The following is a 24822-nucleotide window of genomic DNA, read 5'->3' as shown; positions in this document are numbered from 1 at the left end:
TCCTGAACTTGATGAAGGGCAAATATTGTTTTTAACTAGTAGTTATTAAACAAAGAAGAACACGTCTGTTACACACTACTATTATAGCTCATGTTTATCTCAGTACTATATTGTGTTGTGCTTTTAATTCCAATACAAGCGGCACTTCTACAATAAAAGTTTAGGGTACTATTTTGTATCACTTAAATGAAGGGCACTATAGAGAATATCGTGTAAGACAACACAGGAATGAAAGCAAAAGTTTCTGGACCTCTGACATTTTCCCCATTTCGTCTTCAGAGTAACAAAAAATATCAAAGAAACAGTGGAATAATGCCACACGTGCGCCAAATTATACTTGATCCAACCATTTATTCATGATCTTTACATTTTCAAGATAAAATGGGAGACAAATGAACAAAACAGTTCCTCAAAATGAACAGAAAAGTGAGTACACTGTACACTTTCTTTCACTTAGCTGATCAAACCAGTACATTCAAGCAACTGCGCTAAGAATTCCTTCCTATACCAAACTGACAGTGAAAAACATCACTGACACTGAATATATGTTTATAATACAGAAGAAACAAAGACACACAAGCAACTTTACAAAAGTACACATAATAAAAGTTCCTTTTATATAACCTTGGCTTAACTTATGGCTTTGTTCACAATGATTATGTGCAGTATTTTTCCCTACAAAAGTGCAAATTTTCCCAACACATACATGTAAACCTATTAAAGATATACAGTGAATGTTAACTGACCTTTGATTACAGTGTGTAACGGAAACAGTGTAGTTCAAGAGTAGCTCACCAAAGCTGTTTGTGCTACCTTGTGTTTCTTCAGGGTGACAAGGTCAGAGGACACATAAACACAAGGCCTGACACTGTCTATAGCAGCCGTATATGGGAGCCAGTCATACTCAGAGCAGATGAGGCAATGAGGCGAACAGAGCTGTGTCAAATGTTAACCATCTCCATCAGAGTCTGATCCAGCACCTGCTTTACGCTCAGGCCTTCTTCTTTAGCACGTGTGAGTTTATCTGTTAATATAGCATTGCATCAGTTAAAATCAGAAAAACAACAAAGATGCATGGAGTATAAACAGACATAGCTCGAGCCCAGGAGAACAAACAGTGTTAGACATGTGCTGATATTGTTACAAACCTTGCGCGTGTGAGAACTTTTCCAATAACACAAGTTAGCATTCATTAAGTCCTCAATTCCAATTCTGTGGGCAAATTCACTGTGGATATCACAGTCAAGCTATAGACAGGGCTGTAGCCAAAACTGTATGAGCTGGGTCAGAGACCGAACAGTGGCTTTTTACCAAGTCTGCAGTTTGACAATGGATTTCATCTCCAGGTCATCATCCAGTTTTTAAGCTCATTCAATGTGATATCGGGGACAATCTGCCAAGCTTACTCAGATTTGCTCTGGAAAGTCACAGGGTTCACAATCACGTCACGTCATCAAACGTATTGTTAATGCAAAAAAAAGCCAAAACACTGATGTGTGTCCTGACTGAAATGCTACAGATAGACATAGAAAACTTGACTAAACAACTCTAAGTTGGGCAGTTTGGTTCTCAGCACAGCTGAACAAACTGCACCTTGAGACTGAACTCTTACTAGATTACTTTTGTTGAAAAGTTGACTTCTCTGGTTAGCAGTCATAACATTTCAGAGGGGGATTTGCGGATGTAGAAGAAATTCTGGACAACTCAAATTATTTTATGAGCCTTAGCAGCTGTTGGCCACTAGCATCACCACCAGCCTTGACCCAATGAGTGACAGCACCATGCAGATTTCAACTGGACTGATGTGCTACAGCCCTGTCAATAAGTGAGAAGAATACAGCAAAATCCATTCCAGTTTCATAACCCCAGGTTGCCTGACCTCCCACCTGAAACTGCAGTTTGAGCATGCATAATGTGAAAATCTTAGATTTGTATCCCACTTGTTGAAAGCATTACTTAAGTTTTTGTGTCATGGACACAGTTGTCTATACTCTTTTTATATCACAGCAGTAGACAATATGCCTGGACATTTGAGTTTCAGAAGAATGAAAGCATACGAGAGCCCGTTCCAGTTTAAGCCTCGTTTAAAGCTACTCTCAGTTCATTGGTCAGAAGGCGGTTTTTCTCAAGCTGCTTGTATAGATGGTCTTGACAGTCAGAAAGCAGGTAAGAGAAAAGGGAAAGAGACAGTTAGGTGGGTTAGTACAGAAGACAAAGAGTTAGCGTTAATCACAGATGTCAGTTTGTATTCAAGCTGTTCAACTGCGCACCTCATGAACATTGCAATCTAACCTGCAATAACTCACTATCTGTCATCCACATTTCCAAACGCTCTTGGTGCTTACCCATGACAACATCAATTCCTCATTTTTCCTTTTGTTGGTTTTGTTTAAGTAGCTATCCCCAGTATCTCCCAGAGATAATGAGCCTTCAATAAGTGGCTAATGCATAATCCAGATTCAGGAGGATGTTGACACTAAAGATCATTTTAAGGTGATTCAGCAGTTGATCCCTTTGGCCGACAAAGTGTGTTTGACACATTAGGTTTTGTAAAAAGCAAATCTAAAGCAGGTAACCTGTCATGGCGGCTGGTATTTTAGCTTATTCCTCTACTTCAATCTGGGAGGATCACCCTTGTATTTCATGTGAACATTAGTTTGTTTAGAATTAACACCCCAATAGTGCCATTACACCAAATAACAGTCCTCTCGAAAAGAAAAGGGAACGGTGAATGAGAGAGGAGCTTCAGAGTTTATTCAAAAGCTACTAAACAAAACAAACTGAAACACATAAAAGACAAAAAAAAAACACAAAAAAAAACACAAAAACAGATGCGACAAATAGAAATGAAGAAACATGGCAGGAGAAGGGGGGAAGGGCTGGCATAGATGGAAGAATGTTTATTTTACAGAAAGCAATGCGGCTCAAAAGGTCTGTATGAGAGGTGAACAAATGGATGGCGGCAGCTGCAGCCCAGTGTGCAGAGGTATAGAAATACAGAGACAGAGGAAACGAAGTTGGGCTGTGCTGCACAGGAGAGGATGAGGATGAGGACACTCAACCAGCTTCTGGGGTGAAGGGTGTAAAGATTTAGCTGTGGAAAAAGGAGAACAAAAGTGTTGGAGGGAGATAGAAAAAGAAGAAATGGAATATAAATGACATGCAGAGCCAAAAAGAGGAAAAAAGTAAGCGGAACTGAATGAGAAAATGAGAATGAAGGTTATGAAGGAATGTGGCTGTGCTGTGAGACACTACAAAGGAACTACAGCTAAATGTGTTAGCAGTTACCCACATCACAAGAAACGTTCATTAAGTTGACAGCCAAATCAGTGTTAGAAAAACAGTGAAGGAGGATCTCAGGAGAATCCACCGTCTGCGATTTAGCTGAATAAAAATCACTACACTCAAACATGCCACAAGAGGGAGCTATTGTATTCCAGTTAGAGGTGAGGGTGTCATGATCTAAGGCACAGCAGAAACAAGTGCGAGGTGAATTACATGGAAGTCATGTCGTTGAGGGCGTGGTCCAGCTCCTCGCTGATGGCCTTGTACTTCAGTTTCTGGGCATACAGCTCATCTATTGTGTGGCAATTGTTATGAGGTGGCAGTGAAGGATTTGGAATAAAATAAGAAGACAACAGAAAGATAATAGCATCAGAGAACAGAAGTCAAAAGGAAAACGCAAACAGAGAAACTGTGGGGGAAAAAAAGGCAGGACAGAAATAGGAAGTGCACATGGAACAGCTGCTGAGGTTGTGTCAGATTCCTGAGGAGTCACAGAGAAACTGCCTCACATGTTCCGTGACCCTGGGAGGACTGCTTGGGACCAAGCTGGCCTTTAACAGTCACTATACCAGAATGGCAAACAGCAATACGGTGAGAAATGTTGTTGCCAGCACGAATAATATCACGCCAGCCTCTGTGGATCACCACTGCGTTCCCCCCTCCCCGGTAGACAACTGACCGAGCAGATATTTGTCCTGAGGACTGTTTAACACCCTGCTGACCAGACTTGTAAACTCACACTGCACCAGTGTTTCCAAAACAGCAACTTTTCTCTTTTCTCTCTACTTTTTTGTGCCAAGTGGTTGAGCAGTAACTGCCTTGCACATCACAACCGCGCTGTAACAAACACACACCTACATTTTGTAAAAACAACTTTTTCCGATGTCTAAAAATCAAGTGGATAAGATTCATACCCTCCAGGTCATCAATGGTCTTCTCCAGCTTGGCGACTGATCTCTCAGCGAACTCAGCACGAGTCTCAGCCTGAGTGGAGGGATACAGGAAAACATTAGCAGGTCACATTAAGAGGTTCACATTACTAACCACAGCCTTGCAGACATTTAAAACACTTTGTGCTGTAATGAAAAATATATAGTCAGCATACTTAATTCAAATAACTAATGAGTCAACATCCAAAATCAATTACAAAGAAGCTCTCTAAAATACCTTTGAAAAAAAAAAGTAGGATGGATAATAAATGGATGGATAATTTAGGCAAACTTTAGTTAGCTCACCTCCTTCAGCTTGTCTGTAAGAACCTTGATCTCCTCCTCGTACTTGTCCTCCTTCTGTGAGTACTGTGGTTGCACACAAAGGCCAGAGTCAGGCAAATATGCAAGACCATATCATATACAAGAGGGCTGTGAACAGACTTTAAGGGTCCAAAACAGAATTATTTGCCATAAATGTTCTTGGTCAGCCATCCTTACCTTTTCTGCCTGGGCCTCCAGAGACTTCAGGTTGTTCTGCACGGTTTTCAGCTCCTCCTCAAGCTCAGAGCATTTGCTATTGATTTATGGGTTTGGTTGAACAAGCAGGAAGATGCCACGGACAAAAGAGAAAAAAATACAAGAGAATTCATCTGACGTGTTACGTAAAGTTGTGACTTGGAACAGATGGAAGGGAAAAAGAAGGAAGTTGTTACCTCTCAGACAGCTCAGCACGCTCCTCTGTACGTTCCAAGTCACTTTCAATGATCACCAGCTTACGGGCCACCTGAGGTCACAACATACAAAGTTAGGTCTAAAAAAACTCTCTAATGTATCTACTGTAATTCTAATAATTATTCATGACTTAGCAGCAATACCAAGTGCCTGAGAGAGTGGCCATTGGCGTTAGCTGTTACGCTGCAGTGAAAGAATTTAGACAATGCTAAGCTCAAAGTTCAGAGTGACGTGAACAGCTGTGAAACCTGCCTCCTCGTATTTGCGGTCAGCCTCCTCTGCAATGTGTTTGGCCTCCTTCAGCTGGATCTCCTGCAGCTCCATCTTCTCCTCGTCCTTCATTGCCCTGTTCTCAATGACCTTCATGCCTCTGAGGGAAAGAAAACAGTGTGATCGGTAAGTCATGAGCACCACAGGGACGACAACAGGCCAATATGTTTAGATAATGCCCTCTTGTATAACTGATAACTGATAGTGATAACTGAAGTGATCAATAGCTTGTCTTATAAGGACCCAGGACACTGCTTGAAGGAAAGTTTAGCATGTTTCCCACTGATGTCTCATACTGGTGAAGCTGTTCTGATTTTGAGGAGGACTACACAGACTTTCATTTACACTGCATTATCTGGACAACGTGTTGATACTTTTAGACACACTGGTCCATCATATTATGGTGGGCGACACTGTAAACAATGAGTGTCCATGTACGAATAAACACCAAGCCATAAACAAACATCCTTAACCAGTACGTCAATGAGCTAGCAATCAGCTGATCCTGGTGTCTGTAGAAAGAGTTTATCACCCACAACCAGCCTTTAGATGGAGGAATGAAAAAAAACTTTTGCAGAGAAGAATGCAACAAAACATCCCAGCACTAATCGTTAACAGAGGCACTCTCAGGCACTGAATCCAAAATACAAGTGATTGTCTTGTCAACAAAATCTGGTTCAATGTGCAGCTTTGTCTGGAATGCAGAGCTACAGGGGAAAAACTTTGATGCTGGTCCAGAAGCAAGAGAAATCCTGTCAGTGACGGGACATAAATGTGAATCGCCCCTGCAATCTTACTACAGCGCAAACTACAACGAGAGCGGACGCTGGAGCAATATCCTTGATTGTGGCATCCCACAATTCAAATGCGCCTGTCAACAGTCAAAAATCCCCTACCTGCGAAGAGGAGTGCTAACATAATTAGCCCTTTAACCGTTCTAAAATCACTGTAAGCCTTGTGTGTCTTATCACATTATTCTGTCACCCTGTTTTAATTGAGTGCTTACTTCTGAACATCAGCGTAATATTACTTCCAGCCACCAGTGGCAGCAGTGAGCACAATAACAGGAGTGCTACTCTCAACAAAATGTTATGTTATGCTATCCTTGATTTTTAGGTAATTGTAGTTAAGTAGAATGCAGTATTTCAGTGCTAGAGTGATAGGATTTGCTTTCCTATTTGTTTTAAAAGCATTCAGTGGCAGAATGACCACTGTGCCTCAAAAAGTTTGAAGCTGCATGTTGTATGATGCAGGACTGGACTATCAAAATCAAAACATCCTGTCCGAATCTGTCCTCATTGGTCTTTTTCAGAGACTATATTTCAGCGAAACAAATAATATGAGGTGATGGGGAACTAAAAACCTTTCAAATTGTGAAGTTCCATGTAAAGTGAAGCACAGCTGTGATTTCTCTGAGTGACACTGAGGACTAACAGCAGGGCCTACGAGTGGACTGTGTTGGGGTCTTCCTGGGCTTAACGGGTGTTATGTACCCACCTCTCACTCTCATCAGCAGCCTTCTCTGCCTCCTCCAGCTTGGTCAGAGCTGTGGCCAGACGCTCCTGAGCACGGTCCAACTCCTCCTCAACCAGCTGGATACGTCTGTTCAGGGAGGCTACATCACCCTCAGCCTAGGAGAACAAAACACCACATTCATATACAGTCAAATCTAGCGTCTCATAAAGGCTAAAATCACGAACCTTGCTTCAGCTGGGCTTTGCAGGGTTGCTACATCCAACCCTTCATGTTCTCCTAGGAGAGCTTGGGCTAGGCCAGGGACACGCCCAAGGGAGGATGCAGGCTCTAGTATGCACGTTTCCTCCACAGCCTGAGGGGTGGATGGCACGTCTCTTATTTTAACACTCATTTTAAACCTACCACATGTTAGCAGTAAGATGCTACAATAGTTTATCCACCCTTCCTCCGGTGAGACCTGCACTATCCTGTCTCCGTATTTCAGTCATCTTGTCCCATAAACAAATTAGCAACCCTGCTACAGTTCAGTATAACGGAGGGGTAAAAAGCAGCTCCCCTGTCCTCCAACTAGCTAGTGGCCTGCGGGAGTTTTACACAGGAGAGGGTTTTATCTCACTGGACCAGCGTTGCTGCTGCAGCGTTAGCGTACTTGTTACAGCCTATTTGTTTTTTCTGGACGTACCGGGTGGTGGTCCTTTCACCTACCCATCGTTTACCCGCGTCCTACACTGGGCTAATTTCACACATGTGTACCTGAGGATACCTGACGGCATTTGAGCATAAACCGTCGCTGTCTAGGCCTTAGCAGCCACGCTTTCTGACCAGATTTACGCCTAATGCCGTCGACAGTCTGACGACTAATTGCCTTAAACAATTAGCAGTGGCTTACTGCTTCCCTCGCGCTCCGCTCCTGGTTCAGTTCCCGCTGTAGAACCGCCGCCCGGTCCTCCGCCGCATCGGCCTGTTCCTGTAACGACTTGATTTTCTTCTTCACAGCCTCCAGAGAGCTCCCACCGGCCATTTTTGCTCTTTTTGTCTTAGCTAAACTAGTTGTCCCTCAGCTCTGTGCGAGTAGCCTCAACGCAGACACACACTCACATACACACACACTTGGAGAAGGATGCGGCGCGTTTGATCCCTGCCCCCACCGCGCTTAATCAACCGCTGATGAGGATTGGGATGTGCCATCCACCCCGGAAGTACCCGATTTTATGCGCAAATGATAACATTTAGCAAATGCCAAAGAAAATTTCAACTGTGATGATTTCCAGTGTTTTCTCGAAAAACTTTTATGTCACTTCTTATACTTTTTGCCCGTTAAACATCTATCTAATTCATGAGCTGTTTTAAGTGTATCCCCTACTGGTAAATTGAGCTAACCCTATCAAAATCACAGCTCCAGGCATTGGACACTGGTCCAGCCATGAGCTGCTAGGAACCATAACGGTACAACTGCGTGCACATAATTAAAGGCCTAATTAATTCTATAAATTATTATTCAAGTTCCTCAGCCTTTGACCTCCTGTCCTATTGTCTGTTTACTCATTGGACCTCACACACTTTTGTTTTCCTGCTACCATAACTTTATCTCATGTTGCACTGCTGCCTGCAGATGGATACTGTATCCACCATTCCATTGCCTTGCTTAAGTTCATTTTTCATGTATTTGCTTATTCATTACGAGTTAATTATGTCCTGATTTTATTAGTGATTTCATGTGTTTCTACAGGGCACTCCTGCACTTGATGGTGTTTTAACTATCTATCTATACATTTTTCATGGTTCATATTGTACTCAGTGCTCAAAATGTAGAGTAGTTCCAGGTTTTCTACTTCTTTTATGTGTGTTATACATCTGTTTTTGTACTTTTTTTTAGTTTACCCGTCAATCAATCAGTCAATAAAGCCCATCTGAGAAATCACTGAAATTTACCTTATATCATCTCAGTAATATTGTTGTTGCTGTTGTTGTGTTGCAGTGATTGACGTTGTTGTTGCTGATTGCAACATAATCAATTAGGCATAATTTGTGTAACATTAAACCCAGTCAATAAACTGGTAATTTCATCAGGGTTGGACATACTGTAACTGTCAACTGAAACCAGAACAACCACAAATCTGTCAAGGATTTTACAGGCCAAATTATGATTGTAAATGCCTGGCTGAAACCCTACACTGGGCCTAGATTTGTCCAAATGGCTGTGGAATGCACTGGTAAGCCAGCGAGCTGTGACCTTACCATATACAGCACAAGAGCTAAATTTAACTATCCATAATTTCTTCCTATACATAGGCCTCATATAATTGATTACTGTGTAATAAAAATGAGAGTAAATCTGTATGGGGGTTTGTAATCTTAGTTTCCTGACTGGACCCATTGGGGTGGTTCAAGGTCAAACCATTTGGCAGTGGCTGCCCTATTGGGGCTCCACTAGTCAGTGGTGCTGTCAGCTCAGACTCACATCTGTGGCCTTCTTCTCAGCGAGCTCCAGTTTCTCCTGGGCATCCTTCAGGGCTTCAGAGTACTTGTCCAACTCATCCTCAGTTGCCTTCAGCTTCTTCTGCAGTGCTACCAGGTCATCCTCAAGCTTGGACACAAAGAAAAAAGAGGAGATTTACTAACATGTGGACCACTCATCACCCTCAACACCAAGCACACAACACCTCATAGTGTCTGTAAATAATCTCTAAGGTGTGAAAATAATACGTTTGTACTACATCACAGACTTTATATAAGTCATTTAGAAATACAGTTTTTCTAGGCTATTAGAAAATGCTTCTTGTCAGGCACTATAGCTAAATTATACTGGATCCAACAGTAAATCTAAAATGTAAATTGTTGCCAACTTCATGCAGCCTTAATAAGTATGTATGTATGTATGTATGTATGTATGTATGTATGTATGTATGTATGTATGTATGTATGTATGTATGTATGAATAACAATAAATTAAAAAAAACGCAAAAAGCAAAGATTTTCAATTTTTAAAAAGTTAACTTAATCCTATGATGACAGGCAAATTAATCCTCAGTAACAGGACGCTGGAAATGCAGGAACCGCAGCGCCGGGCGCACTGTGCCATTGACACCGGTGCGTAAAAGCACCAGAGCGGGTTTCACACTGGATGCCGACCTGTTTGCTCCTGTCCTCCGATGCCTTCTTGTCTGACTCGGCCTGCTCAGCTCTATCCAAGGCGTTCTCCTTGTCGAGCTTGAGCATCTGCATCTTCTTCTTGATGGCATCCATGGCTGCTTAGTGTCGGGGGAGTCCGAGCAAACCAAAAACAAAAGAAACTGAATGAAGAGATCGGAGCGTCTGACCTACACTGAACGCCAAGCTGGAGTGCGAGCTCGCCTGGGTTGTAGTGAGTCAAATATGTAGTTCGGCTGGGCAGTTACTGGATACCCAATACTTTTTTGGATACAACAGCAGCTGTTAGTCAACGCGGGACCTGTCTTTTTTTCTGGATCTCTTCAGTGATTCGCTCTTCTAAGACATTTGACAAGTTCTATGACTATACATGGGACATGGACGTCAGGAAAGCACTGCCCCCTCACACCAGGACGTCCACTCCTGTTACCAACACCCTCCAATTGAAATCTAGGAAGTAGAGTGACAAGAGGTAGTAGCTCCTCAGAGGGGGGTTATTTGGGAGAAACATGCTGATAATAGTGACCCAATTATCACACAGGAGAATAACCCAAAACTACAGGTGAGAAAAGCCACATGAGGAATAATTAGACAATATAGATAGATATAGATATTTTATTTTACACCTAACTGTGGCCAAATAAAATACAGTGTTTAATGAATCATGAACTCGCAACAAATACCAACATTTCAACACAGATTAGTAACAGAATGAATTGTAATAGCACTCCATGCATCAGGTCTATTCATACAAAACAAATATATGTGATTGGATAAGCCCCTGTGAAAGTTCTTCCCCCTCTGCGGGGTGTCATATTAGCCAATATGGCTTGTTTGTCTTCCAGGGATCATTTCAGCAGCTCCCTCACAGCATAGTTCAACATCCGAGCAGCAACCAGATAGGCTTTGCTCTCTGCAGAGGTATAACATTGAGCTTGTCCAACTCTTCTCTCAGCTAGTGCATGCCTGAGAGTTATATCTCATACGAGATGCAGTGGATACATTGGCGTGCGCAGTGGTAGATACAGAAGCTCTGACATTTCAACAGCCCCCCTGACAGCGCCTCTGTCGTAGTTCACAGGGCCACTGGCACAGCCGCAGCTGTCGCACACAACCTGTGGTCGGGACTGGTTGAGTAATTATAGTTTACTGTCGACCAGAGTCATTAATTTTTGTATATGTGAGGGAAATTGGACCTTGACAGTAAAAATCAATCTCAGTAATAACTAAATATAAGTTAGTGGGTGAAAATAAGATATATTTCAATAATAAGTCAGATTGTATATGAACAACACTGTCTCCATGTCCATAAGGCATAACAACCCGTGCTGACTGTATTCTGTCATTCTCAAAGGAGCTTTCATTCTTTAACATCCTCCCGCTCTTCCCTGGCCCAGCCATTCTGCTTTTATTCTGTTGAGTGCATATTTTTGGGGTCTTACTGCCTAGAGAGCACCTGCTTGACTCTGTTTGTGGCCCCTGTGGCCACTCCCATGCCGACTGAGCCTGTCTTTTAGAAGAGGGGCATTAGCTTTCACTATTTTGGTTCCTTTGTGAAGGGGATTGGGACAAAAACAGAATAAAACAAGCAGGCTAAATGATAAGTCACACCAAAAACTCCTCACTTTTGCTTAATTTCTTAAGTCTTGATTAATCATACTCCTTAAGGTTGACCGATAATGATGTGTGATTGCTTCTTGGTTTGAACAGCTGAAGAAGAAATACTACAAATTAGTCTCAAAGTTTTTTTAGTTGAATTTCAAGATTATTTCTTTGCTCTAATAAATAATAATCTATATTTATTAAAGTATTTGTATTAAATCATTTGTCCCTTTTCTCCTGTATTTTATCTCCTTGGGGGGCCAGCCTGATATCCTTCCTGTGGAGCTTTTTTTAAGGCCGTCAGCTGTCACTGTGTTGTCATCCCACCATGTGTTTTGTGGACTGTTAAGCAGCCAGACAGGCATACCAGTCATATACAGAGATCAGAGAGGCTCATGGCGCAATCCATGTCACCCTAGCACCCTGGATAGATAGAGAGACGAACGCCACCACATTGTACCTGTCCAACAATTAATGATTTAGTCAGGTTGAATGTTTGGGTTTTGAGTCAGGGGTCTGTAAATCATTCAAAAATACATACAGCATGAGTTCTCTATAGTGCTCACAGAGGTCTTTGTTCTCTATTCTTTGTGGGACTTACACTTGCAGTAAAAATGTGATTTTTACATTTTCCTGCCAGGGCCGTTACACATGGACAACATGTTTACAGTATTTCTGCCTGCAGCGAAGACCAAGTGGTCAACTGCAAGAGTCTTTGGAGCCTTTTATCACATTGTTTTGTTCTACAATCTAAAGTCTGACCATTGTCAGACTTGGGTAGATGTGCAGAAACAGGCCTTATTCCTCACCTATTAGTGGCTAAAGGTGTTAAACCACATTTCACATTATTGCATATCCCAGCTGTTATTTCTTGAGTAGAGCTCAGCAGAAATCAGTGGTTTAGGTTTCACAAAGGTTTCACAGTGAGCCAAATTCATGCTGACAGCCGTGATCACTGAAACAAGCCTCAGTATTCCCAGAATTCCCATCATGCAGGGAAGCATGTGGCATTGTAACAATGATGTTCTGGCCTTTCATGTGAAGTTGAAAGACCTTTGAAGTTGGATTTCATTAGGTGACCATTGTCTGTTGATGGCCATGTATGCAATACTGATTTATTGTTGTGAAGAACTCATAAATCTAAACACAGTCTTTGTTTCTGCGGTGCGTCACAGCTCAGCACAGTCAAAGCACAGTTTATCAAACCTCGATGCTGCAGGGTCAGACCACAAATAAAAGCCCGGAGCTGTCTGAATGGCTCATCATAGATGTGTCGAGGAAGCTGGCTGAGCAGTTCCCAGACAAAAATGGGACTACGGCGATGATTTCATTGTTAACGTCTAGACAGGAATTTCTCACCTCCTGCTCCATAATTAAAAGTATGGAGGGGGAGTAATGTTGCTGTTCCACTCACTCCTTCTGAGTCAAACTTCATCTCACGCGGTGACTCAACCTAATCAACCTCAACATAACGGTTTAGACGTGCAGAGCTCATACTGTATGTGAGGTCATGTAAAAATATCAACATGATGAATGCTTGTTACAGCGTGTCATCGGTGTGTCATTTTCCATCTGCGGAGTAACAAAGCCAGCAACCTGACGTGACACTTTTTATTGAAAACACAATGTGAAAAATGAAGCACCGGCTTCAGGTCACAGTGGCTCAGAGGAGAGAATCAAGAAACTGGCGCCCACAAGTCCGGACAGGTAATCTTACATTGAATAGAACGAATTGAACGTCTTGAGTGGATGGACCCTGTAACCTTACTGCACAGCTTGCTGCAGTCATCAGTAACCGTACCCGCTTTCTGACGTTTATTATAATTAGATTTAGGGCATAAAAATAATGGATGAGCTGTCTTCTATCAGCTGCTTGTCCACATTAAATTCAATGCCCTCGTCCTTTTAGCCAGGGTTCTCGCTGTCTCCTCTTCAGCAAAGCTAGTGTATCAAGGCCTCTTGTCTCAAGTCAGATCCAATAGGAAGCGGAAAGTGTTAAGGAGTGTGTGACATTTAGATTTGGATCATGAGGAAAAGCGTACAAAAGTGTAGCCAGAAGAACTAACTTTAAGGGATATCGCAGAAAAACAGGATTCCAGGTTTAAAAGCGGTGCTGGAGCAGCTGTGACAGTGTAACTGACATTGCCGCCTCAAATTTTAGTGCCAGACAAATTTAGCACAGGTCTCAGTTCATAGCATGGACTCAATATAGCCCCAGGTTTAGTGCTGACTCAGAAATACCATCTTGTCTTGACACTAAAGTGACACAGACACTTAAAGCGACCTTGTTTGCCTGCAAGAACTCACCTCTGTGTTATTCAGTGGGACTGGAGAACTTGTAGCGGAGTTCTGTTGGGACTACGGCTGAGGCATCGTGAGGGGATATAACACACACACACACACACACACACACACACACACACGGAGAGTTGGATGCTTCATACTTTATTTATTCTGGAAACTGTTGAATTTGCATTTTCTGAGAATTTCATTTCCCAAAAAAAGGTCTAAATGTCTCCAAACCTCCAGGAGTAAACCTCTGCTGGGGAACGTACAGGCCTGAGTGTTGAACCTCAACACATTTTGAATACCAACCAAAATGTCCTTGTGGCATTGAGGAGTGAAAAGTGTGGAAAGTTTCAAATGTTTGGTCCAATTCTTGGCCTTGTTCACAGATTCTTTAATCAGATGTTTACTGATCTCGATTTTCTTCCTCTTTAGACAGATTGACATGTCTTAAATGAGAAAAAATACCACAAAACTGGCCAAATGATGTTTGTATTCCCCTAAGCATTGTCGGCTAATGGCACCAATGTCGATACCCATCCCTATAGTTCTTTGTTTTTCCACCTCCAGGTAGTCCAAGTTAAGCATATTGAGTCTGAACAGACTGGAATTTGCCTGTAGAAGTTTTGAATTGCAGAACAAGTAGCAAAAAGACAAGACAAACAGATTTACTCAGCAAACGCTGAGGACATGACCTCAGTGCCTTCAGCGGGAGCTCCGGCCCTGATGTGGTTCCAGATATTTGAGCTTGTGAGGGGTGTGATTCAGCTCATGTGCTCCAAACAACTTTAAAGTCTAATCCAGTGTGCATCTTTTTCTGCCTTTTTTTCCCGTCAGTGTAACTATATAATTTCCAAGTCCAAAGGCAATGAAATTCCTGTTGATGTTCAGGAAGACCTCAAACTAGAAGACACCAGAGGCGCAAATTAAATAACCACAAAAGGCAATTTGACACACAATGTTCCATTGAAATGCTTTATTTTCAGTGAATACAAAAAATAGTTTTATTGAGGCCAGATAAATATCTTTTATACCGTTACCGTTATCACTTGTCTTTATTGTAGTAACTTCATAATTTTATTTCTGTTAAGGGAGGAAAAACATACAGGACACTTCAATTTACTCCACGTCATTGAAATGCGTCATGACATCTTAATGGTGACAGATATTTCGAAATGTTCTTATCACATTTATCTTTCATAGAGGCTTAAAAGCACAAGAAAAAAAAAGCCAATCCAGAAAATTTCAGTGACTTCATAACATACAATAAAGCAGTTGACTGACACAAATCTCCAGTCTGGCGCAGTTTAGAAGCACTGTGGTACATGGAATGCAGTACAAAAATGTGTTCATATATATAATATACATACTTATATATATATAGATGGTAGATTTTAAACAGCAACACATTTTTTTGACTGGTGGACAGTTCCTCTGTCATCCCCAAAAGGCCTTACATGTGGCAGAGAGATTAAAGAGAAAGGTAGAGGGGATGCAGTTGGTTCAGCACTTTAAGAGGAACAACAAACGTTAGAAAACCCACTGACACTGAACCCACATTCCCAAAACATTTACTTGTCCAGTACCTTTTATTAACCAGTGAAGTGAAGCTGTCACTCAAGCAGACCAGACACTGTATGGGCTACGGACTAAGGCACTAATAATAACACTACAGACTTGACTGATGAGCAGTGGACCCCCCCCATCCCACTTCCCTCCCTAACACAAAAAATATGCCAGAAAACACCGCTGAATTCAGACCCAACTGCTCAGAAAACTCAAAGGTGATGGCCTGTCTATTTGCTGTGGTATACTGTCTGTAAGAGAAGCAGTGCATCCTTAAAAGTTGAACCCCGTCGCTGCTTAAACAACAAGATGCATCTGAAGCACAAAACCATGCATTTTCACAGCAGGACCTAATCTTACAATATACTGTAGTTTAATATTGAAACACAGCCCGTATAGTAAGACGAGGGAACCAAACACACTACAATCAAACTCGGTAAACAAAAGGTTGCTCTGTTGCAGCAAGTAGTATATTCAGTGAAGTCGCACAGAACACCCTTCAATTCAGACAGTGATGAACAAAAAGCTGCAGTGATTAGCGTTGCAGTCACTTCACTTTAAATTGACTTATTTTCACATCAATTCTTAAGCGTTTCAATTGTCAGGGTTTGCTTATTGCAGTTATTGTCTGATTCTGAATTTTGCTGCGTCCTGAAATTGCAGAATTGGAGGTGAACTGACTCAAATCAAATCCCTGGCAGTGATTGAGTATTGCTGAAAAAATGACTAGAATCACTAACAGTGGAAGTGCCAAAGTAAATCTGCAGGGAGGGTATTCATTATAGCACAGAAGCAGTTCAAGCCGCAACTGGTTGATTCAAGAGGTCTGAGGTATTTACAGGTATTCTTAATTTGCATGATGTTGTAGCCAAATCGACCTGCCAAGTGACTCTACCCACATATTCTACACTATATCGCCTCCCATTATTACTTCAAGTTTGCATGGTGGAAGGGAAACCAATGCTGCCCCCTAAAGCACCATCCATGTTATTGCATCATGATCAAATTTCATTTATACTGTGTGTAAAAGCCTCAATACGTAAAGTGATGAGGAACAAAAAAAGATGTCTGACTTGAAGCCGGCACAGGGTTAGCCACCTAGCTCGGCTAGTGGTGGCGAAGACTACTCCTGCCTCTGAAGGAGCCCTCTCTGCTAAAAATACTTTTGAGTAATAAATATTCCTTCTATGGTAATATGTCTTCCTGTGTAGAAAAAGCATTCACATGGTAACATAATGTTCAACATTCGACTTGAGTCTCAGCAGCTGCACACGATGATACCTATATTCACGGGCTTCGACAAACATGTAGAATTTGTTGCATCTTAAAAAGACATTTTGCATGTGGAGCCCATCAATACCAGCATTAAAAAAACGACAAGAAAGAAAGCAAAGACGCTGAATATCACTGTCTACTTAAAGGAAGATTCCCGAAAAAACAACTGTCCATATGGAAATATACAGTGTGGTCCACGAAACACCTACCTTCCTTCATATTAGGGTTTGTGACCACTTAATTAAAGACACGCCACGTGATTCAAACAGACAGTAAGGTGCCAAACGGGAGCATGAAGGCCAACATTCGTACAAATAGAGTACTGAGCTGAAATCTTTTTGTGACGCTGCAGTTAAACGGCGATATCACATGAACGGCAATACAATCAATTCTTCATCTTAAAAGTACGTGAACTAGATTTGTCAAAGAAAAAGAGAAACTGTAGCTTATGGGCAAACATGAGAGCATATGAGCCGTACGGTTTGTCCCAAGCCTGTCACATTCTGGTTCAGATTACACCAAAGGGCAAAGGAGTTAATGCTTTACATGAGGACAAAAAGCAGGTCTTCAGTGGAGTCGCCACAATCTTTATGTTGTTTTCAGAAAGTAATCACTTTCAGGCAGACGTATTTTTAACTTGCTCGTAGTCGATTTTCAGATCTGTCCACGTCCTGTGGACTCAGTCGATGGTGTTCGCTGCAGACTTGGGCATTACTGGTTTGTTAGATCAGTCACAACATATCTGAAGTAGCTGCAGGCCGCGTACCTGTTCAGGTGCGCCATTAAAAAGGACAAACACACACAAACACAGACGTGCTGGTCGCACTGCTTCGAGCGTACGCTGCAGCGATGGCCAGCTTGAGTAATTAGTTGTTGTCCTCTCGTAGCTCGCTGGGCAGGAACTTGTACTGCTGCTGTCTGATCTGAGCCAGCTTCTTCCGGGCTTCTTCCAGCTCTCTCTCCTTCCTCAGCATCTCCTCTTGGGCTGCAATGATCTGGCCAGACAAAAAATAGGTTTAACAGGAGTTTCATTTCCTCGACGTTACACCTGATAATACAGCAGCACAAACTGAAAGAAGCTGAAGAGACTTCCTGTTCGGGCAACAGAAGCTTGTTGTGATATTTAGCGCCGCTCGGCCGTCTTACCTGTGCTATCCCTCCCACAAACTTCGTCTTGACCACCACATTGTGGTCATCTGCTTTGTCAAATGCTGCCTTCTGAGCCGCCCGCACCAAGTTGTCTGACGCCTTCTTCACTGCATTCCCAGCGATCTATTAGAGGAAGAGATCAGTTGAAAACAGCTAATAGCAGCACAACAAAAGAAGAGAACACATTATCATTCTATTAAATCTGAACTGCAGTAAAGAAGAGCACTGCCCTGCTCCATGATCTGACAACTGACTGTTAAAGCGGTCGAGCCAAACTGCGGTATGCTTTTTGGAGTGTGCCTGTGCTGTACCTGCAGTCTCCTCATGGCCTCAGAGTCCTGGTCAGCCTTCACCTTACAGGCCACCAGCAGCTGGGCGGTGGAGGCCGCCACCTGTTTGGCTGAGGAGATGAGCTTCTCCTCACTTGCATGGCCTTGCACCGAGGCGTTGGCTGCCTCACACAGGTTGCTGGTCGCCGCTGCCACCATACGTGCCTGCAAGAGAAGAGCAATTTTAAGTTTTGTTGGTAAAACTATGCCTCAGATTAGAAAACTGTGTGAAAATGCCCCTTCACAACGCACTTACAGCAGAAATGAGCCCTTGGGACCACTGTCCATCGTCCACAGCATTGGCAGGGATGAGGCCCACTTTGCCCTGAGCCACCAGCTCTCTTTGGGCAGCCGAGGCTGATTTGACCAAAGCGCTGGTGGCTGCAGCGATGGACTTGGCTGCCTCCAGGATCTGCTCCTCGAAGTTCAGCGTCTCGTCCGCCTGCTGAGGGGGAAGGAGACCAATCAGTGAGACGGGATGACGTCCTACACGAGGCTTAAGGTTGTTACCTTCCACACCACCAGGACTGAAAGGGAATTTTTTGAAATGGGGTGTTGTATGCTGACACACTGCACTAAGAGAAACAAAAAGATGACTCCAAAAGCTTCACACAGCCAGATATGAAGCATCTTTTTAAACTGCAACAACTGATAAGGAGCACACAATCAGTCAAACTCAAGTCAGTCTGTTTAGAGAACAAACACACACTTTCACACACAAACACATTCACACCACAAGTCTGTAGACAGAGCGGGACACTGTAGGAATATGTTTGATATATAGTTGGGACTGAATAACAACCTAATATATCAAACATATCAGACAGAGCCCTGCAGAGAAGGCCTCCGGTGGTGGGGGCAGGCAGGGAGGGAGGGGGGTTAACTAGGAGCCAGAGGACATATACTGGGACAGGAGACACTAGCTGGAGCTATCGCAGATGCATGTATGATCAGAGGAGGGGGGGGACATGGCAGATGTGTCGTATGGTAGAAGGGGATATGGCTGAAGATATAATGTTGAGCAGGGGGCGGGCTTTCAGCGACAGAGATTAAAGTCGAAAAGTAAAACTTGGATGGCATGAATATCCAATAAAATGGGAAAACGTGAGTGTCTCTGATTGTTATGGGAAGTTCAAGTTCAGAGAGCGAAAGTCGTGATCTTAAATCGAGGTGAGAGAAAGTGTGATGGGAATGCGTTAACAGGGAGGAGACGGCACGAGACACAGAGGACACTTTCTGTGACCTGTGACAAAACAGGTCATTTAGTTTCTGTGAAATCGCAACGTTAACACTGACGCTTCAATAGAAACCACAAAAAAACAACATAAAGATGTTTACAGACAGGCACAGAGCATTGAGAAAGGTAAAAAAAAAAAGGCCTCAAGGCTTTGCTACAAAGAAAATTGTCTCTACTTGGGTACAACATCAACATTTTACCAACTGGGAGCTCCGATTTGTACTTTTTAAACCTCACATACTCGAAAATGATGGCGCTTAGGATAAAGACACTACTCTAATCTGATACAAAAAAGCTGCAAGCTAACAGACAGTCCATTAAAGGCAGGGAAGCATTAAGTTTTGAGGTACTATTCTTAAGCATTAACATATTCATTTTACTTGTAAAATTTTGAATGGAGGACTTCTACTTCTATATCTACAGTGTTGTTTTACTACTTTCTACCTTCTACTACTACCTCCTATTACTGCCTGCTATCTATATATTCATATAAACTTGTTTTATGAGTCATGACCTCCCATGAAACTGTACAAAAGCACCTTTTTTTTCCAACTACTCTGCAGCTCTTTAAGGAACAACACTGCAATGAAACCTCCTCATACGCTGGCACTCAGTTTCAGTCATGCAGTCACCCACCTTGGGCTTGGCTCGGGGTTTGAGCTGCTCCAGCTTCTTAGCCGCCGCTTCGATGGACGCCGCTGCTCCGAGCAGCTCCGTTTCCGCGATCACTGTTGGATCCTCAGGATCCACCCACTCTGAACCTGAGGCAGCATGCACACGTGCAATTAAGATTAAAGCTTACAATTTGACAGCAGGATTTCAAAGAATACTTCAAAAGGTGTGTGAAAAGATCATGCCCCACAACAACAACAACAACAACAACAACGACGACAACATTGTGATCACAAAGAAAAAAAAAACAATCACTGCATCCCATGCGTAGCTGATGGAGGGAACAAACTGCCATTCACACTGCAATAAAGATGGAGTGACTTATTTAGAATGAGATGGAACATAAAACGAAGCGCAAAGGACGGAGCTGACTGTGCACTCGAGAAGCCTGTGAGCAGCTGCAGCTCAAAATGAACGATTAAATGAATCAATGTTAGCGCTGAGGAGAGAACGTGTCGAACAGCTCACAACAGGTGATATAAGTCGCGGTACAGAAAACAATGCTAACTTACCTCCGTCTGTAGCAAGAGAAGGAGGACAGGAACATTACCAAACATTTTTATCTAAAGGACTTTCTGCTGTATTCAAAATGTACTCTGTAGCAGCCTCCGACTGGGGATTACACACCATGACAAATGTTGTTGGAAGCTTCATTAGTAAATCAAGAGAAGTCATCACTTATTGATGTAGACTTGAGTTCATCACAGACACTGTAACACTGTAAAAGACGTGAGCTGTGTGTGAGTCATTACCTTTCATGGCCTCAGCGGTCTGGATGAGCTCTGTGACAGCTCCTGCGACTCTTTTGGAGCAAGTTGCCAGCTGCTGCTTCTGCTCTCCGCTGGGCTTCTGCAGGACCTACAGACAAAATACACACATACACACACTGAGACACCACTCTGCTGGTTTTGTGCTCTGTCAAAAATGAGGAAGTGGCTTCCAGTGAACATGGCACTGAAAAAATATAAATTAAAAAAAAAAAGGTGTGGGGCACATGTGAACTAGATTATACGATATTTTTATTCACTGGAATCTCTGTTTCTCTGAGTCTGCTTCCTGACACAATGTCCAACCTACCAGCAGCACTTGTTCCAGTAGATCGATGTACCCTGTTGTACACTCTGATCCGAACATCAGCGCTCTGTTCTTCACCTCCTCACTGACTTCTGGATGGTAGGCCGCTTGCTGAAAGACAGAAAGAGGGAAGCTCCAGATCCAACCGTCATGTTTAAATTTATTTTCTAGGGTTTCTAAAAAAAATAAAAATATGTTTTTTCTCTTGATGAGGTAAAAAAGAACCTTGCAGGTGGTGAGCATGTCTGAAATAGCTTTGCGGCTGAGGTTGGCTGTGTGGATGATGTCCTCCTGCCGGGCAGAGTTCCCCGCAGCCACCGCTTTAGCAGTTGCCATGGTGATGCCCTTCGTCATGCGAATGAACTCCTCAGGTGTGGTCGTCTTGTTGGGAGCGTCCCTGGATTGAAACATCTTGGTACGACAAAGAGGCTGAGTGTCATTGGACAGGTAATGAACAGATATGATTGAGACATTGATTTAATCTTGAATCCTAAAAGATCACTCTGTGTCAATCAGTTACACGTAACCCTTGATGATACTGCATCACTGTTATCCAGCATCTATCCATGCTCATGCCCTCCACCCGTTCTCACCGACAGTTCCTGTTTGATGCACTCGATCGTGGCCTCCAGCGCTCTGGTGCCCCGGGTGGCCTCGTCCTCCACGGCCTTGACAGTCTTCAGCAGGGACGTCACGTTGGTCACCATGACCTGACAGAAGAACAGAGGAGCACAAAATAATGACAAAATCTGATCAAACTGGTTCATTCACAGCAAAAATATCTCTAATTTATATCAGTGGAGATGGAGCACTAAAACCTGTTAACCTATTATCAGAGTAGCAACAGTGAGAGGACACTACACGTCTTCCACGGACTTCAAAATCCATCCATCCATTTTCTATACCGCCTATCCCAGCTGTCAATGGGCGAGAGGCGGGGTACAACCTGAACTGGTCACCAGTCGATCGCAGGGCAACATATACAGACAAACAACCATTCACACTCACACTCACACCTAGGGACAATTTCAGAGTCACCAATTAACCTAATGAACATGTTTTTGGTCTGTGGGAGGAACATGCAAGAACATGCAAACTTCACCCAGGGATCGAACTGGCGACCTTCTTGCTGTGAGGCACGCGCACTACCTGCTGCCCCACCGACCTGCCCGGACTTCAAAATGTTTATTCATATTTCACAGTGGATCCCCTAAAAAGTCTTTTTCATAGTAAGCACATTAAGCACATTTTGCCTTTATTTCCCCAATCCTGGATCTGAGCCTGTAGTGTCTCCCTGTGTTCAACCATTGCACAGGTTAATGAGGGTGTAGTACATCAAACTCAGGGGCAGGGGGCGCACAGCCCCCATGCAGGAGAGCCCACAGCCCTGAAGACTTTAAGCTAAGATCTCACAGATGGTTTACAAGATTTTTTTTCACCTCAGGTCCTAAAATTGCATGTGAGAAATGTTGTTATCATCTGAGAGACTCCATGACACACTGAGCTGCCGCAGACTGTGAAACTGACACTTAAAAAAAACAAAAACACTTCACAGCTCGAGGTGATAATGAGCAGTCAGCGCTTTCAGCGGTGGATCGTGAATTGTGGCTTTAAAGTATGCGCTGAATCCAAGCATTCAGCTGATTTATTTTGGGTACACATATCCCAGTTTCCTGCTATCCATAACATCCATTTCCTGGCTTTACATTACTGAGACAGCTGAGGAAGAGGAGGATGACTGCTGTGCATACATACAGTATGTGGGACAGTCTAATTAAATTCATCAACATAGATTTAGATTTTCGTCATTTCAGTTGCAAGAGAAAATAACTTTTCAGCACTGGAAAAAAGAAAATAACAGCTGCTGCCTCTCAGGAAACAAATTAGCACAACTGATTTGATTTATTATGAAAAAATAAAATACAAACAAGATTTTAAAGATTTCTAAATTGGAGGCCTTTAAATTAGATGGCGCCTTCAGGACCCACAGACCCCCTGATCCCCTCACCTTGGCAGCGCTCTTCAGCTGGTACATAGATGGATCATCTGCAGCCTTGCCAGCGGCGCACTTGGTGGCACTAATGAGCTCAGCCAGCGCCTTGGCCACATCTTTGACAGCATTTATCAGAACCACCTAGAGAAAAGGACACAGAGACAGACACCAATTAATCACAACTCAGCCTGGGAAACAGACAAAACCCTGAAAGGTTACAATCATTCACAGCTCATTCTTCCATTTTTCTGATAAGAGGCACAGTGAATAAAGGACAAATGGAGAAACACGGGGAGAAAAATAAGAGTGGCTAACCTGTGTCTCAGGGTCATCAGAGCCAATGCTGGCAGCTCCCAGTTTGACCACATCTGTGAGCTGGGTAATGGTTTTGGCAGAAGACTGGGCGGCCTGAGACAACTTGTCCTGACCGGAGGCTGCACCGGACACCAGCATCTTCGTGTCCTCGACCAGAGCTTTGGCCGTCTTCAGAATGTTTTCCCTGAGAGAGAAGATGAGGAGGCAGAAAAAGAAGGAGGAGAGGAGGACAAACGGGTTGGACATTCTTTCAGTGATCCAGACGTCTCACTCGCGTGTAATTTACAGTCATCAAAATGATGCATACCGGCACAATCTCTCTTCACATCAAACACGTTTGTACATCGTCGCCGGTGCGAACAGAGGGAGGACAGGTGAGATCATGCAACAATTTGTTATTTTTCTAGACAGAGGAATTGTAGGAAGCTGCTGCAAAGTTTCATTTTGATTTTCGTTTCCTCTCCTTTTCATGCTGCCCTGCCGGGTCTTCTCTACATTTTGGTTTTCATGAATCTTCAGTGAGAACAGAACAATTTCACTAACCATTATCTGGAGGGATCTAGGTTCATCATTTTTGGTCAAAGCGGCATGCGATTTGCCAAGTCTCATCTTGGATCATCAGATATGTATCTGAACTCTTATCATTCAAGAGCAACTAGGCCAACCAAGCTCACCATAAATCAAACACTAGATTGTGAACTCTTTTACTAACATTTGCTCAACAATCTGAGATTTCACAGAATATAACCAGAATAATTTCTAACTTCTAAACCTTTTGCTTTCTTTTCCTTTAGTTTTTAGCACCACAGGAATACTGCCTCCGAGTGGAGTCCGCAGTCTCAGAGCAAGAACAGTAAGAGATGTGGCACTTCCTCCATCTTTCAAACCCTGAGGGTAATTTGTAGTTTCTAACTTAAGAGGTTTCCTGCCCCCTGTTCACCAGCTAATATGTCATTCTGTCAGTTTCAGATGAAAGATAACCAGCGGGCGGATTTCACACTCTGGTCACGTCTCGTACTTGCAGACTTAGCAGTGTCTCGCACACTAAGCAGTCGAGTGCGTTTCCAGCTCTGACCTGTGGTCGGCGAATGACTCGTCATTCTCTGCGTTGAGCGTGCCGGCGGAGGCGAACATGATGGTGGTGTCCAGATCGGCGATGATGCCGGACACTGCGCTGGCTGCTGTGATGCAGGCCTGAGTGCCCTTGTTGCCGGCTTGGAGGGCTGAGAGCACCAAGGACACCTGAGGACACACACACACACAGACATCACACCCTGTAATCACACAGGTGACGATGTGCAGGTATCTTGACCTTAGGCAGAAAACAGTTTGAAAAGCAGATGGATGAATGTATTCTTTAGATTTTGTACATTAGGGACAGAACCAGTGTGTTTCTTGACTGAGTTTGTTATTGTTAAGTGTGTTACTGTGTTTTGGTCAGTTCACGTGGAGTTGAATACACCTTTACTGGCCAAAACA

The 24822-nt window shown here is 43.1% G+C and overlaps 2 protein-coding genes across 11 annotated transcripts in view; both read right to left on the bottom strand.

Moving 5' to 3' along the window:
- Nucleotides 1-331: 331 nt before the first annotated feature.
- LOC139338792 (tropomyosin alpha-1 chain-like) lies at nucleotides 332-10113 on the bottom strand. 9 transcript variants are annotated; one of them, XM_070974096.1, is made up of 10 exons: nucleotides 9828-10022; nucleotides 9157-9282; nucleotides 6717-6850; nucleotides 5202-5319; nucleotides 4931-5001; nucleotides 4716-4791; nucleotides 4521-4583; nucleotides 4200-4269; nucleotides 3499-3577; nucleotides 332-2147 (listed from the first exon to the last, which is right to left on the bottom strand). In XM_070974096.1, exons 1-10 carry the CDS (start codon nucleotides 9939-9941, stop codon nucleotides 2126-2128), a joined length of 873 nt encoding a protein of 290 aa, XP_070830197.1. In that variant the 5' UTR covers nucleotides 9942-10022; the 3' UTR covers nucleotides 332-2125. The 9 variants fall into 9 exon arrangements, with proteins under 9 accessions (XP_070830197.1, XP_070830281.1, XP_070830451.1 ...); XM_070974267.1 differs by lacking the exon at nucleotides 332-2147 and adding an exon at nucleotides 2960-3094 and having other exon boundaries at nucleotides 9828-10021; XM_070974180.1 differs by lacking the exon at nucleotides 3499-3577 and having other exon boundaries at nucleotides 332-1024; nucleotides 9828-10113.
- A 4576-nt stretch (nucleotides 10114-14689) lies between these two features.
- Nucleotides 14690-24822, bottom strand: part of tln2a (talin 2a) — an 86330-nt gene continuing 76197 nt past the window's right edge. Inside the window, exons 47-58 of one of the 2 annotated variants that reach the window (XM_070958749.1) lie at nucleotides 24419-24585; nucleotides 23344-23527; nucleotides 23044-23169; nucleotides 21629-21745; nucleotides 21261-21446; nucleotides 21039-21146; nucleotides 20714-20819; nucleotides 19926-20050; nucleotides 18309-18497; nucleotides 18035-18217; nucleotides 17721-17846; nucleotides 14690-17569 (exon numbers count right to left, since the gene is read on the bottom strand). In XM_070958749.1, the coding sequence (XP_070814850.1) occupies nucleotides 17441-17569; nucleotides 17721-17846; nucleotides 18035-18217; nucleotides 18309-18497; nucleotides 19926-20050; nucleotides 20714-20819; nucleotides 21039-21146; nucleotides 21261-21446; nucleotides 21629-21745; nucleotides 23044-23169; nucleotides 23344-23527; nucleotides 24419-24585 (1746 nt within the window). In that variant the 3' untranslated portion in view covers nucleotides 14690-17440. Of the gene's footprint in view, nucleotides 17570-17720; nucleotides 17847-18034; nucleotides 18218-18308; nucleotides 18498-19925; nucleotides 20051-20135; nucleotides 20480-20713; nucleotides 20820-21038; nucleotides 21147-21260; nucleotides 21447-21628; nucleotides 21746-23043; nucleotides 23170-23343; nucleotides 23528-24418; nucleotides 24586-24822 lie in introns of those variants that run through there. The other variant, XM_070958757.1, reaches the window with a different exon arrangement.

This window comes from Chaetodon trifascialis, chromosome 1, assembly GCF_039877785.1.
Source record: "Chaetodon trifascialis isolate fChaTrf1 chromosome 1, fChaTrf1.hap1, whole genome shotgun sequence".
In the NCBI taxonomy this organism is placed as follows: domain Eukaryota; kingdom Metazoa; phylum Chordata; class Actinopteri; order Chaetodontiformes; family Chaetodontidae; genus Chaetodon; species Chaetodon trifascialis.
Note: the sequence above shows the minus strand (reverse complement) of the source record. Positions and strands in the feature narration are given on the sequence as shown.

Coding starts and splice junctions, on each gene's coding strand:
- LOC139338792 (XM_070974096.1), bottom strand. CDS start 9,941: ATGGATGCCATCAAGAAGAAGATGCAGATGCTCAAGCTCGACAAGGAG. Junction 6,851..9,156: donor CTGAGAAGAAGGCCACAGAT/GTGAGTCTGAGC, acceptor TTGTTCTCCTAG/GCTGAGGGTGATGTAGCCTC. Junction 4,792..4,930: donor CGTGCTGAGCTGTCTGAGAG/GTAACAACTTCC, acceptor ATAAATCAATAG/CAAATGCTCTGAGCTTGAGG.